Source organism: Trachemys scripta, chromosome 22 (genome assembly GCF_013100865.1).
Source record: "Trachemys scripta elegans isolate TJP31775 chromosome 22, CAS_Tse_1.0, whole genome shotgun sequence".
Taxonomy (NCBI): Eukaryota; Metazoa; Chordata; order Testudines; family Emydidae; genus Trachemys; species Trachemys scripta.
The window spans coordinates 9839131-9853798 of NC_048319.1; the positions used below are offsets into that span (position 1 = coordinate 9839131).

The 14668-nt window shown below is 56.8% G+C and overlaps 1 protein-coding gene across 2 annotated transcripts in view; it reads left to right on the forward strand.

Annotated features, from left to right (window-relative positions):
* Positions 1-11026, forward strand: part of LOC117868896 (tyrosine-protein kinase ZAP-70) — a 46796-nt gene extending 35770 nt beyond the window's left edge. For both annotated transcript variants that reach the window (XM_034755273.1, XM_034755272.1), the window contains exons 6-13: positions 712-752; positions 2021-2075; positions 2738-2918; positions 3836-4042; positions 5125-5317; positions 7440-7580; positions 8111-8223; positions 9783-11026. In XM_034755273.1, the coding sequence (XP_034611164.1) occupies positions 712-752; positions 2021-2075; positions 2738-2918; positions 3836-4042; positions 5125-5317; positions 7440-7580; positions 8111-8223; positions 9783-9915 (1064 nt within the window). In that variant the 3' untranslated portion in view covers positions 9916-11026. The remainder of the gene's footprint in view (positions 1-711; positions 753-2020; positions 2076-2737; positions 2919-3835; positions 4043-5124; positions 5318-7439; positions 7581-8110; positions 8224-9782) is intronic.
* Positions 11027-14668: the final 3642 nt, after the last annotated feature.

A 14668-nucleotide genomic window follows, 5' to 3' on the forward strand; every position in this document is an offset into this window, starting at 1 on the left:
CTGTTTTAGTCCCGTTTTTGTTGAGGCCGAGTGTATCTCCTGCTGGGGAGCGGTGCCAGACTGACAGCCCTGGAGTCTTAAGGCCTTTTATCCCCCCAGCAGGGTCAGTCTGAGCAGCAACAGGACAAGCTCCCCCACACCGGACCCAACCAATATGTCTCCATTCTGGTCGGGAGGGACACACAATGTGGGCGCTCAGCACCTCGGACAATCAGGGCCACAATGTCCCAAGTGGGGCAAGAATTAGTGGCCACTTAGGCCAACGTTAGCCTCCGGAGCTTGCCTAAGGTCACTGCGAGACAGTGGCAGAGCTGGGAAGAAAGCCCAGGTTTTCCAAAATGACTCATGATTTTGGGTGCCCCACTTGAGACACCTTGAAGGGGCCTGATTTTCCCTGGAAATCAGGCCCCCTTTAAGGTGTCTTAAGCTGGACCCCCCAAATCAGGACCATGTCTAGTCAATCTCAGATCAGTGCCCTGTTCTCTGGACTGCAGTATTTCTCCTGGGGCAGGGGCAGAACTGCAGCCCCTGCTGCTAGCCACGGGGTTCCCTGCACCCGTCACCTCCTTCCCACACCAGACTCTGGGGTCCTCCTCCTCATTGACTCCACATTGTCAGAGCAGGCTGAAGGACCCCAGGCCTGGGCAAAAGAGGTGAATGGAACCCCCTTTGGGCAGGGCAGCGAGCTAACGTCTCTTTCCTGATTTTCAGCAACCGTGGCACCCCTCCCGCCGGCCCATCCCTCCGGAAGCGTAAGTTTGGGGCGGTATCTTCTCTCTGTCCCTCCAGAGCTTCTCACGTCCTTGCCTTTTACCTGGGGAGAAAATCCTGCCTTTCTCTGAAAGGAGAGACTTGACTGGAATGTAACACGGGTAGCTTAACCCTGCGGCCATTACAGCTGGAGATGGAAGCAAGCTTCTGCCATGCAACATGTGGGCCTGTAATTTGGGGAGTCCAGCTTAGCCCCAGGCCGGCCTGCCTGGCTGAGGCTGGGAACACTCAGGCAGACCTGCCTAACCACTGGCTTTTAGCCCGATCTTCGTGCCCCTGCTTCTCTGCCTTTCTGAGTGCAAAGTGCTGCAGGCACCACAGGACTCTGGGGAGGTAGACACACAAAGGGGGGCTGAGGGACTCCCAGCTCTATTGGGCATTCGTGTACATGAGTCTCGGTGCCTGGCTAATAAAGGACGATGCATCACAGAAGGGTGCACTCGACTCTCCAGACAGCCTGCCCCTTCTTCCAGTTTTTGTGCCTAAGAATCCACCTAGGAATCCCCCAGCACTAGGAGCGGGATCTATAGAGTTATTGGGGCAGAGCTGGACTCCAGATTGGCAGTAGAGTATCTCCCAGCAGACAGATCCCAGACTGGCTCCAGCCCATCTGCCCTGGGGGTGCACTCAAGCCATGGCTGCAGAAGAAAGAGAAGCTCCTTACCAGTGTTGAGATGGTGGCCTGGATCCCTCCTCCCCACCCCCTTCCTTCTACAGATTGTGTGTGGAGTGGAAGGGTCAGCGTGGTGGATGGAGCTGCTCTCTCTCTGTTTCCTTGCGGCATAGGCAGGGTGCATGTGCTGCCCCAGTAGATGCTGCTAGCCAGAGAGTGGGCACACAAAGGCAGTGATCTCATAGAGCCATAGGGATTATGGGAAGGCACTGGTTCTGGAGGGTCCCAGTCCCCCACCCCAATTGTTTTCCCCATAGGCACTGAGTTTTTCTTTTCCCCGGGGGTGCGCCACTCCTGCTTTGCCCAGGGCCCCACCCCCACTGCAGCCCTCCCCAAGCCCCCTCCCCAAGGCCCCCACTCGCTCGCTGCTTTCTGCCCCGCCAAGCCCCTCCTCCAGCTACCAATCAGCTGTTTGGCGGCACCTTTATCAGCTAATCAGGGGTGCCGCCAAACAGCTGTGGCCGGTATTTTTTTCCAGGGGTGCTCCAGACCTGGAGCACCCACAGAGTCGATGCCTATGGTTTCCTTCATCTTATAGTAAATGCATCATTTACTTTATCACTGTTTCTCTCCCAGGCCCAGAGACACCTGGGGGCTCTTAACGCAGACGGCTACACCCCGGAGCCCATAGGTGAGTATCGCTGCAGAGGCCTCCCTTCCTGTCAGTACAGATCCGGGAGAGGGCGCCCTAGGCCAGCCAAGCTGTGGGACGCGAGCTAGTGGTGCCGCATGTACCTACAGCTACAACGCAACCGAGCTTTTCCGCAATGCCTGGCACATGAGCACCACCTTCTGGCTAAGAGAGGTGCTACAAGGCTTTCATCGCCCTAAGGCACCCGAGGACAATCCAAAGGTCCCATTTGTTTTCCAGCGCCCCAAACCACTTGCATGAATGCTATAAAACGGTCGCTCCCAGGAATAAACCAAGCCCAGCTCAGTCCTGTCCCCCCTTCCCCCGCCTCACTACTATCGGTGGGCTCGTAGCCACAAACACTGAAACACGTGCGTAATGAGGCTTCAGTGGCACTGCTCATGTGTGATAAACCGTGCACACAGTAGGCGTGTTTAGGACCAGGGCTCACCAGGGCTCGGGGTAGTGGGAGCACTGACAGCTCCAACTCCACCCCGTAGTAGGGGTGGGAGGGGCCAGCACAGGCTGGAAAGCCAAGGGAGGTGACCGAGAGGGAGGCTGGATGGTCAGCGCAGGGAGGACAGTGGCCAGAGGGAATGGGGAGGCTCTGGGTTCTGGCAGGGGGCGTGTGACAGATCCCTGGCCTTGTTCTCCTGTGGAAGGCCCAGGGAAATCGCGCCTCCTGCCCATGGACACCAGCGTCTACGAGAGCCCCTACAGTGACCCGGAGGAGCTGAAGGACAAGAAGCTCTTCCTGAAGAGGGACCACCTGATGATTGATGAGGTGGAACTGGGGTCAGGGAACTTCGGCTGCGTCAGGAAAGGAGTCTACAAGATGCGGAAGTAAGCGCTGTCCACAAGGGATGAAGGGGGGAGCATGGTTCAGACTGAGCCTAGGATAGAGATGGGTCAAACCCATCCCAGGTCAGGGGAGTTTGGGTCCAGGGCTTTGGTTCAGACCCATTGCTAGAGTAGACGCTGTAACAGGGGTGGAGACAGGAGTGTCTGTGCTGATGGATGGGGGGGCGTGCATGGGAAAGCTACAGGTGAAAGGTGCCACAGCGACTTCATGTGCACTGGGGAATGTGGGGCGCATTGGAGTGGCCAGCGATGGGAACTCGCACATTGACAGCCAGTACCGGAGGTGTCTGCTGGCCAGATGTGAATTCAGAGGGGGAGCTCATGGTTTTAAGGAAGGCGCCTTGATCCGCTAGATGGGGTATGGGATTGAGAAGGAGGAGACGGTTTCTATTCCTGGCTCCGCTACTGACTCCCCATGTGACCCTGGAAATGGTCCCACCCCTCTCTGTGCCTCAGTTTCCCCACCTGTGAAATGGCAGCAATAATACTGATCTTGCTTTGTAAGGTGCCTTTAGAAAGGGGGCGGGAAGAGACTAACTGCCCCCGATTGCACAGTATGAGACAGAATTTTTCTCTCAGTTGCTGTCATTATTTCTTTAGCTACCGTTTCCTGTCCTTGCGTACTCGAAGCGGGTTCCCCAGGGGCTCTGCTGCAGGAGCACCTCACCCAGAGTTAATCTGCGATAGCCTGGCTTCACAGACCTGGAGCCCATGACCATAACTGGGAACGAGATGCCCTAATAATATCCTGATTACCCCAGGCATTGTAGATACAGCCTAGGGAGCCACCAGCTTTAAACAGTCCCACTGATCGCTGGTTCGCGTTACTGGCTGCGATACACTCCATCATCTGCAGCTTAACCCACCCCCTGTGCGGTTCTCCTCTCGCCCCCGGCTAGGAAGCAGATCGATGTGGCCATCAAGGTGCTGAAGAGCAACAACGAGAAGGCCGTGAAGGATGAAATGATGAAGGAGGCACAGATCATGCACCAGTTGGACAACCCCTACATCGTCCGCATGATCGGGGTTTGCGAGGCAGAGTCTCTGATGCTGGTCATGGAGATGGCCTCGGGCGGGCCGCTCAATAAGTTCTTGGCTTCCAAGAGGTGAGTTTCTTTGGGGTACTGAATAGCCATGGCTGGTTGATTCCTCTCCTCTTCCAGGTACTGTCCCGTCAGACTCACAGTAACGGCGGACTACTTGTTTTGAAGATGGAGGGATATGGAAAATAGTCCCAATAAAACACTAGGGAGCTCTCTGAAACATTCCTAGAATAGTCTGGCTGTGGCACTTGTAGGAGAGGTGTGGGGAGATAAATGGGTTCTTGGCACACATTTGGGGTGACCCACAGAATTCGCTCAAGCCTTTGCCTCTCAAGTGATGAGCCAACATCTCAGACTCCTGAGACGTTTATATCACACACTCAGGTATCATCTGCCTGCCTGCCATCTACCCTGATCTAATCTAACACAATGCAAATAATAAGGAAGAATGAAAATGCTTAAAATGTTCTGTTGGGCCTTTCAGTCAACAGCTAACATCCTGTCCAGCCAACCAACTTTCTCGGTTTCCCAGCACGGTGATAGCACTACTTGGTGATATGGCCTTGTTTCACAAGAGGCCTGGAGTGCCATCAGGTTCTAGCAACAATATGTTGCTTGCAGGGGGAGGGATAGCTCAGTGGTTTGAGCATTGGCCTGCTAAACCCAGGGTTGTGAGTTCAATCCTTGAGGGGGCCACTTAGGGGACATGGGGCAAAATCAGTACCTGGTCCTGCTAGTGAAGGCAGGGGGCTGAACTCAATGACCTTTCAAGGTCCCTTCCAGTTCTAGGAGATGGGATATCTCCATTAATTATATATTATTAATGTCAGCAGGCTGGTGGTGGAGGATGTATTGGCTGGCTAGTGGAACTGCCCAATAAAGTATTGTACTTGCTAGTGTGTGCATATCATGGTCTTCTATTGTGTGTAACCAGAACTATGCAGCTGTGTGTCACAGGCCCTGTACTGCTAATAGCTAAGGGAGATTTTCTTTTACCTTGGTTAGTAAGGGCTGATGCTTCCGGAGTAGGAGAGTCCGAATTCGCTGCTCACTGTGGCTGTGAAGCTCCGAGGGCCATGGTAATGACAGTTTCCTACTTGTCCAGGGATTTCTTGCTGTATTGTCCTCTCTTTCCTTTGCCCCAGAGAGGAGATTCCAGTGAGCAATGTTGTAGAGCTGATGCACCAGGTGGCTATCGGGATGAAGTACTTGGAGGAGAAAAACTTCGTCCACAGAGACCTGGCTGCCAGAAATGTCCTGCTAGTCAACCAGCATTATGCCAAGATCAGTGACTTTGGACTCTCCAAGGCTCTCGCAGCTGATGACAGCTATTACAAGGTGAGTGGAAGCACAGCAGAGGAATCACGGGCCGGGGCATATCTACAGAGTCAGCCCCGATGGAGTCCGTGCCCTTCGCTCCACCTGTTAACGGAAGCCAGGCACGCATCTCACATGCGTGCCATTGGGACGCTCACCCAGAACACCCTGTGACCTGAACCTTTCTGGCTTGCTGCTGAGACCTAGAGCCATTCCCAGGAGCTCTGCCTTGTGATCACCCCAAGTTCTTATCATGCCTGCTGTTTATATAATGCCATAGCTGTACAAGGGGCTTTGCAAACATTCAGAAAGCCGGTCTCTGCCCCAAGGAACGTACAATTCGACACAGACGGGTACAATGGAAGGCTAAGGATCAGGGGTAAGAATGAAGATGCATAATGCTGGAGAGGAAAGACACACAGCAGAGGAGAGGTCTGTGAAGGGATCTGAAAGAGGTGTGGGGGGGTGCTAGGTATGTAGCAGGAGAGGCTGGGGGAGGGTGAAGTAAGAAACAAGAGTGGAGATGCTGGCAGCCGGGAGCTCTGCTGAGCCTTGAGGGTGACAAGGGGCTCGAAATACTCATGGACAAAGGGAGGAGGGAACCGAAGGGGGGGCAGGGATGGTGGGAGATGGGTGGAGTTGTGGGAGAAGGTTATTTTCACTGCAGCCATGTGGAGCTGCTGGAGAAGGGAGGAGCGAAGCAGAGAAGCCAGAGAGCGAGCGGAAGAAGGAGCGATGCTGAGTAGATGGAAGCTCGTCAGGGCAGGGACCAGCTTTCTGTTCTGTGTCTCTGTAATGCCCAGCACAAGGAGACCCATTCCCCAAGGGGGGCCCCCAGGTGATCCCACACTAGAGATAGTAAATAACAATTGCCAACGTAGCCAGGTGTGGCTGCCACACGGTGGCACCATTCGCTCAGTTATCGCTTCAGACACAGCTCAGGTCCCAGTTTCATTTCCCAGCCTGGGTGTGTTGTGTCGTGTTTTTAACCTAGTGGCACAGGCATCTGCCAGGTGACACCACAGAATCTGGAGGGCGTCCAAGAGGCCGCGCAGGAGACCCTGTGCTCTGAATGAGCTGTTGTTCCGCCCGCCCTGAGATGGGCATTATGGATCAAGAACAGGCATAGCTCCTGGCTGGAACGCCGCCTCCAGAGCGTGCCTTCTGGGGGAAATACAGATCTGGATTGGATTCTGCATTCAGGGGCCCCAGAGGACACCCCGGGGCTCTGTAAACAGCTCATTAGTCACATGGAGGATGGGCTGATCCCAGGCTCCGTTTCAGACAGGGACAGAACTTCCTGTTACTTTCATCCTCCAGCCATTCTGGCAAACGGGGCCCTCTCCCCATATGACACTGAGGCAGACTTACCCCCTGGAGAGCCAGAAAGGAGGTTGCTCGAAGGACCCTGCTCCGATAACTCAGCTTTGAATTAGCGATGGACTCAGTGCACCATTTGGACTCCGATCCGGATTCAAACAGCTCAAAGTGCAGGGGTTTTCAGACCTGGGCTTTTGGTTCATCCCAGTATAGTGATAGGGGCCAGCTCATAAATTGATAGCAGCCTTCAACTACCTGACAGGGGGTTCCAAAGAGGATGGAGCTCGGCTGTTCTCAGTGGTGGCAGATGACAAAACAAGGAGCAATGGTCTCAAGTTGCAGTGGGGAAGGTCTAGGTTGGATATTAGGAAAAACTATTTCACTAGGAGGGTGGTGAAGCACTGAAATGGGTTACCTAGGGAGGTGGTGGAATCTCCTTCCTTGGAGGTTTTTAAGGTCAGGCTTGACAAAGCCCTGGCTGGGATGATTTAGTTGGGGTTGGTCCTGCTTTGTGCAGGGGATTGGATTAGATGACCTTCTGAGGTCCCTTCCAACCCTGAGATTCTATTCTATAAATTGGATATTGGTTCCGGTCGTGACCCACTGCTTCCCTGACCTGTTGGGGTTGCTTGGATCCAGGGTTTGGAGTTAGGCCCTTTGAATCTGCCTTTGGCAGTGAACTCTCACTCGAGAGGTCTTGAGCTCATTGGACCGACCGATACGGCAAGGCAGACCCAGGACAAGGGGCTCCGGCTCAGGGCATGGGAGTGTGTCAGACTCTTGCTGGGTAAGCTACCCCCTTCTTTCCATCTCTTTGCTTCAGGCCAGGACGGCTGGAAAGTGGCCCCTGAAATGGTACGCGCCAGAGTGTATCCTGTACCACAAGTTCTCCAGCAAGAGTGATGTGTGGAGTTATGGTGTGACCATGTGGGAGGCCTTCACCTACGGGCAGAAACCGTACAAGGTGAGCAGCGCGAGGGCGCTCTGCCGGATCAGAGTCCGCTTTACTCACCAAGGGCGGCTCCTCGGCCGTCCCAGTGGAGTTTGTGCTCCCATCCCAGCCCCGCTGTCTCAATGCATCCCGCAAAGAGCCGGGGAGCAGTCCCGTAGTAGAGAGAGCACCCAGAGGGCAGGCGGACAGAGCTGTACGCGGGGCAATGAACTCTGGGGCAGGGAGAAGGAGGCCAGCCAAACTTATCACCCAGTCATGGTGAGGGGGTCCCCCCTACACTGCCAAAAAGCAGTGTGCTGGCCTGGTTACGAGGTCAGACCTGCACTAGGGCAGGTGTGAGATACTAATGCAAGGTGCTGTGATTACCGACAGCATCATCCCAGGAGGTGGGCCATGCCCAGTGCCATTAGCTCCTTACAGACTCAGTGCAAAGGGCCCCCCGGGCGGGGGCGTGTCTTACCTGCCCTCTCTCAGCTGTCCCATCAGCTCCCATGCTTGGTGGGGAGGGCAGGGTCATTAACACACTTCCCTACTCACCCTAGAAAATGAAAGGCCCCGAGGTGATCAGTTTCATAGAGCAAGGGAAGCGCATGGAGTGCCCAGCAGAGTGCCCGGCAGAGATGTACAAGCTGATGCTGCAGTGTTGGACCTACAAGTAAGGCTTTCCCCAGCTAATCTCTGGAGCAGGCCCCCTTGGGACTGGGCACATTGTCTGCATGAGGGTGGCGGGTGTGTGTGTGTGGGGGTGTCTCCCTCTGGCTTGGGCTGCAGGGTCTGTGATGAGTGACGTGCTTATTTCTTTTTCTTCCTTCCCCTCCCCTGGCCTGCAGTTCCCCTGGAGGAGGTCAGAGCCCCTCTGTCTTGGAAAGTGTCTCAGCCTCTCCAAGGAGGCCACCCTGCCAGGCTGCAGCATCTGTGGTCAGCAGGTGCATGGGGATGACCCTAAATGAAACTGACAAGAGCCGGAGGGTTGTGACAGGGATTTAGGTGATCAGTCATTAGGTACCACAACGCAAAGCAAAACAGGCTTGGGCGACTCTAGATTTAACATAGCAGCTCCTCAGGGCGAGCCCCTCTGGGTGACTCACCTCTCTGCTCCCCCTGGGGTTTCCGGGCAATTGGAAGGGCTCCTCCCTTTGCCACTGACATGTGAAGGAGGGTCCCTTCGCTCAGCTCTGCCTGGTCTGTTCAGTTACTGGCCTTGTTGGTCTTTCTTACCGGGGTGCTAAGCAGCAGGGGTGGTAACTCCCAGGGCGGGCACCCCTACCCCTGAGGGTCCCTTTCCCAGTAGCCTGGCAACGTTGCAGAATCAATGCTCACAGCCAAAGCGGTCAGTGCCTTCCCACAGTCCAGCAGTGTCTTTCCCACTCAGCCAACCTCTGCAGCTTGGGCCAAGTCCTAGGTTCTTCTTGGGGTGCTGCTGGATGGCTCCTGGCACGGGACACAGAGCCTGTCGCTGAGCTGAGTCCAGCCCAGGTCAGAAGTGACAGGCATCTGCCTGCTCAGTGCAGGGTCCACATCCCAGACCCGATAGCACAACTGGTTTCCTTACCTGCAGACTCAGGAGAGAGGCCAACAATGAATAGACCACGGTGGCCGAACTCTCCTCTCAAGCCCCGGTGCAAACATGGTGCCAGGAAATCTTCCCACATCCCCTGCTCCCTCTGCCCCACTGTCAGCGGACTGGGTCAGACTCGTAGGCAGTCAGGCCTAGTGGTCGGAGTCTGAATGCCAGAGCCCAGGGGTGAGACAGTCAGAGCCCAATGCCAGCACCAAGGGTTGACGCAGAACCGAGGGTCGGAGCTGGATTACCAGCGTCAGGGAACTTAGGAGCAGGGCTGGTTCTGAGGCAGGAGCGAGGCTGGAACAGGACGGGAACAAGGCAGGGTGCAGGACAGGGTCTGGGCTGGAGCTGTGGAGGAGCAGAGCAGGAGCAGGGCTTGCAGCGACGAGCACAGGGAGGCAGAGTCCATGGGCGTTGAGCAGCCAGCGAGCTGCTGCTAGGTTTAAGAACCGGCCTGCTGGCTTCCCCAGCCAATCAGGCAGGGCAGGCCGTGAGGCAGCCTGGCTGGCTGGTTAGGGCGTCAGGCGTCCTGAGCAGGTGCATCCTCGGGGCGCGCCTGGGCTGTCCCCCGCATCCTAGCCCGTTTGCTTTGGTCAACCCGTTCTGGTCCTTCTTGCTGATCCTTCTTCAGTGCCTCCTTTCTCTTCCAGGTGGGAAGATCGCCCAGGGTTTGCAGCGGTGGAAACCATCATCCGTTCCTATTACTACAGTATCGCCGCCAAGACAGAAAAGGGGCCAGAGGAGATGGAGGAGGAGGACAATGCGAAAGCAGCTTGCCCCTGAGTCTTCCTCTCTGGGCCCAGAGGAGTCCTCGGCCCGGGCGCTCTCTAGTCTTGGTCTTTCGGGAAGGGTGCTGGAGATGCCCCGGCTAGTTTGGGTTTGGTTTCTCCTGCTGGTGCTTCTTGGGGAGTCACAGAACTGAGCCCTTTGGAAAGAACGGTGCTGGCGGGACTGGCGCGGCACGGGAGGCTCCCAAGGGAACTCAGTCATAGTTCAATCTCTCGGCCGTGATTTGCAGCCTTTGCTTGTCCCGCCTGGGGGACTGGGCAGAACAGTACGGCAGCCCCCTCCTGCACACCTCCAAAGCACCGTCCCCGACTCTCGGCACTCATGCCGGGGTTCCCCACCTTGGCTCCCGCCTCCAGCAGCACACGGCATGTCTCCTAACTCCCCCGATTTGCCAGTGGGCTGATTATGGCCGTTCCAGTGAATGGGTGGGGGGCAGAGGACAGGGAACCACAGCTGGGCAGGAGGCAGCTAGCATATTGCACTCCTAGAGCACCGAATGAGCTGCTGTCTGCCCCAAAGGAGCCTGGCTGGGCAGGGTGGGGGATGAGCTGCTGGCCACTTCCACACCTGCTCCTTCCACACCTGCTAGCAGCACTGGGAGTTGGGCGCCGGGGAAATGCTCCCTTTCAGTGGGAGGGGTGGGAACTGTCCGGGAGCCCACTCCCCCGTGCCTGCCACCGCCTCTGCAGGGCGAGCACCTCCACCAGGGCTGGCCAGAGCATCTGCGGCCAGGCCTGGGAAACCTTTTCCCACCAGCTAAACCCTTAGCTCCCCGTGCTCACCTCCGGCCCCTGCCCTGACGCTCCCCACCATGACCAGTGTTGCTCTTTCTCAGCTTGGAGATCCGCTGACCCTATAAATAAACTAGGCTCGTTTTTACCCTGGGACCCATCTCAGACTATTCAACTCCTGCAAACCTTGGCAGCTGTTCTCACCTTGCTACTGGCCTTGCCTTCGGATCCTTCCAGCAGCCTGTCAGGCGCGAGACGTCCGGCCAGCCCCCATTCAGCCGGTAGCATCACAGAGCTCTAGAGCCTTGCTGACTCATTCAGACCTCAAGGAGGCCTGGCGAAGTTTAAAGTTCAGGGAGCGCTAGTCTGCTCGTCATAATAAAATGGGCTTCTAGCGGGGTGGCTGGTTTCCTCTGTGTCATTTCAGCCCCATGTCTTCGCACCTCCTTTGACAATCCCTCACCATCAAAGGCCGACTGATTATTTAGTGTTAGGGTTACTGTGGGTATGTCTGTACTGGAATCACAGGGTGAGATTGTCGTTTGAGTAGACATCCCCTGAGCTTGCTGTAATGTAGCCAGCTCAGGTCCTGCAACTGCAGCAGGGTGCACTTCAGCGCGAGCTAACCCCCAGGGTCCCAGGACAGCCTGTACTGAAGCATCTGCAGCCATTAGGGTGACCAGAGAGTGTGAAAAATCGGGACGGGAGGTGGTGGTGCAACAAGAGCCTGTATAAGACAAAGACCCGAATACTGGGACTGGCCCTATAAAATCAGGACATCTGGTCACCCCACCTGCCATGACTTCAGTGCTCCAGTTCTGGAGCTAGCTAGCCTCTGGCTCTAATCACACCCATCAAGGGCACCACATCAGAGCCAGCAGTTTCGGCTGGGGGGGCTGCCCAGTGCTTTTGTACCATCCACCAGCCATAGTGGAGTCGCGTGGCCAGCAGCGGCTCCAGGCACCAGCGCTCCAAGTGCGTGCCTGGGGCGGCAAGCCGTGGGGGGCAGCCTGCCGATCCCTGCGAGGGCGGCAGTCAGGCAGCCTTCGGCGGCGCGCCTGCGGGAGGTCTGCTGGTCCCACGGATTCAGCAGCAATTTGGCGGCGGGTACGCCGAAGCCGCGGGACCGGCGGACCTCCCGCAGACATGCCGCCGAAGGCAGCCTGCCTGCCGTGCTTGGGGTGGCAAAAATGCTAGAGCCGCCCCTGTGCGTGGCGCCATTGGGCAGAGGGCCAGCCGTGGGGGAGACGGGGGACTCGGAGGAGGGTCAGCTGTTCAGTGGCGCAAGAAGGAACTTTCAGGCGCAATCCCGTGCAGGGCCGGGGGCGGGGAGCGTTGGAAATGGAGCTGGAGAAAGAGCTCGCTTGAAACAATTGTTTTTTAAAAAATCGAAAAAACCGCCCTACGCTAAGGCAGGCTTCCCCCGTCGCCTCCCCGCACACTCTCCCTGCTACTCCTTGGCAGCAGCCCAGCCTGCCCTGGGGCTGGGTTAAATCAAGGCGCTGAATCTCCCTCGCGGGTGGCAGCACAGGCTCCGGTGTCGGAGACGGGCAGGGCGGCTCCGCAGGGCCTGATGGAGCACTGGGCCCAAAGGCCTGCGTTTCCAGAAAGGGGTAGTGGTTTGGAGTGCCAGAGGGTGGCCATTCAGTCAGCACCTTGTGAAAAATCAGGCAACATTCGCGTCTCAGCTTGGCTGCCCCAAATCACTCGCTGCTTTGGGACGTATGGAGGTGGAAGGCCAGCATTGGTGGGGCCCGCCGTCAGGAGCAGTTGAGCCTTTGAGTCTGACATGAAAACAATGAAACAGGAAAAAATAAATGGCCTTGCCTCCCCCAGCATCTGTCTGAGCCGCCCCCAGGCAGCAGACGCAGTTAAAGTTTCCCAGCTGGAGAGGCCAGTCTACGTGAGAAATGCTGCACTAACCACAAGCATCCCACCAACCCCTCTCCAGGACAGGACAGGAAATGGCTGAAACTCTGTCAGTAACCTCACAGGTACCGTGGCCGCTTCCCCTGCGGGGGAGGAGAGAACGCAATGCTGGGGAAGGCAGGCAGACAGGAGACACGAGAGGGAAAGGGTGGTTAGAGCACAGACCTAAGGCGGTAGGGACCTGGAGCCTCTCCCCAGCTCTGTCCCTGACTCAGGGAGTCACTTGACCAGTCTGGGCCTCAGTTTCCCCATCTGTCAAATGCAGGCAGTGATATCGCCTCACCAGTGGAGCACGTATGTGTATTTTGTGACATGCACCAGGCGCTTTGAGATCTTCAGGTGTGTGGGGGAGTGTTAAGGGCCAAGTATTTATGACTGAATTATCACTGCCTTGGTTTCTCATGGACTCTGCAGAGAACAATCTACTCCCAGGCCTGCCCACATGAGACCCGTGCAGTCAGGGATGCCACTGGTGTGTGTGTGTGTGTGTGTCCCCAATCTTGCAGCAGGGTCCACAGCCTTGTCCTTCCTTGTCAAGAGACAGCCAAGAGACTGCGGTGTGCGCAGGGTGGGCGTGGGGAGCAGAGGAAACAGAAGCTCAGAGCTGTACCAGGCAGGGAGATGGGAAGCTTATCTCTCACCATCTCCTGGCCCGGCCCAGCCGTAGCCCAGCCAGGGTGCTCTGTCCAAGAGGTGAAAGCGACAGCTAGAGCCCAGGGCAGGGCAGAGCTGTTGTCTGGGTAGGCTGGGGTCTGACGGGAAGGCCACACAACCCCTGGAACGGAGCCTGCCATAGCTCTGGCTCTCCCGCCCAGCATGCCCCATATGGTTACCTGGGCAGGGGTCAGTGGATTGAACTGAACGTGTAATGAGCGGCCCGCTCGCCTGACTCAGAAGCAGCCTCAGGAAATTTACAGGGGCTGGAGTGACGCCAGGTGCGTAGGCAGCTTAGCTCCTTCTGCCTCCGAGTGCAGGAATGAGCTCGGCCTGAGGGCATTCTGCGCCAAAAACTTAAAAATTCTGCGCACAATATTTTAAAATGCTGCAAATTTTATTTGTCAAATAAATGTGGAGGCCCCAGCGTGGCAGTGGGGAGCACAGGCCATTGCCTGCACAGAGGTGGGAGATCACTGTGCAGCTCCCCCTCTGGGATATGGGCTCAGCGGTGAGGCTGCACCCAACCCTGACACAGCGCAAGAACTGGGCCTGCCCCAGAAACCCCCCAGGGCCCTGCCCCTCTGGGCCAGGTGCACCAGGTGTGGGCAGGCAGGCTCAGCAAGGCAGGATCCAAGTGTGGAGGGGTCCAGGTGTGGGTTGAGAGGGTTCTGTGTGGGGCAATCTGGGTGCGGGTGGCTCAGTGGGGGATCCGGGGGTGGGGGGATCTGGATGCACAGGGGCTTGTTGGGGGTTTCTGGGTGCAATGGTAATGGGACTCTGCAGGGGTCCAGGTGAAGGTGGTCGGGGCTCAACGGTGGGGTGTCTGGGTGTGGGGGGATCAGTGGGGGGGGTCTAGATGCTGGGGGAGTGGGGCTCAGTGGGGTGGGGATCCAGGTGCAGGTCCAGGTGGGGTTCCCCGGGAACCCCAAGCAAAGGGCATGGCCAAGATGACAGAAGGCAGGGCCCTTCTGAAAAACCGGCCGGGGGCTTCACAGAAACGTCAGCAGTCGCTACGGGGGAAGGGGGAAACTCGACACTGGGGGGATGATGTCATGGGGCCTCCCTTGTGAGTTAGGAATGAGGCAGTCTCCAGGATGGTTTGTCATTTGTCATCTCCACCCGCTCTGGCTGGAGTCACGCCGCCGAAGCAGAAGCTATTGTTGTGGGTAGAGGCCTGTTGGAACCCCTGCCATGTCTCTGTCCCTGTTGGGGTCAGGAACTTGGAGACATTAGTGCAGCCAAACCACTGGCTGATCTACTAGGTCAGGTGTGTTTAGCACAAACCCTCTCCTCCCAACCCATCTTGCTCGGACGGTCCCGGGAGATATATAGTCACACAGTGCTTTGTCCTCTAGCACCATCCATCGTACCACACCAGGGCTCTTCGAACCTCACACCCTGCTCACTGAGGTAGGTCAGTATTATTTTTG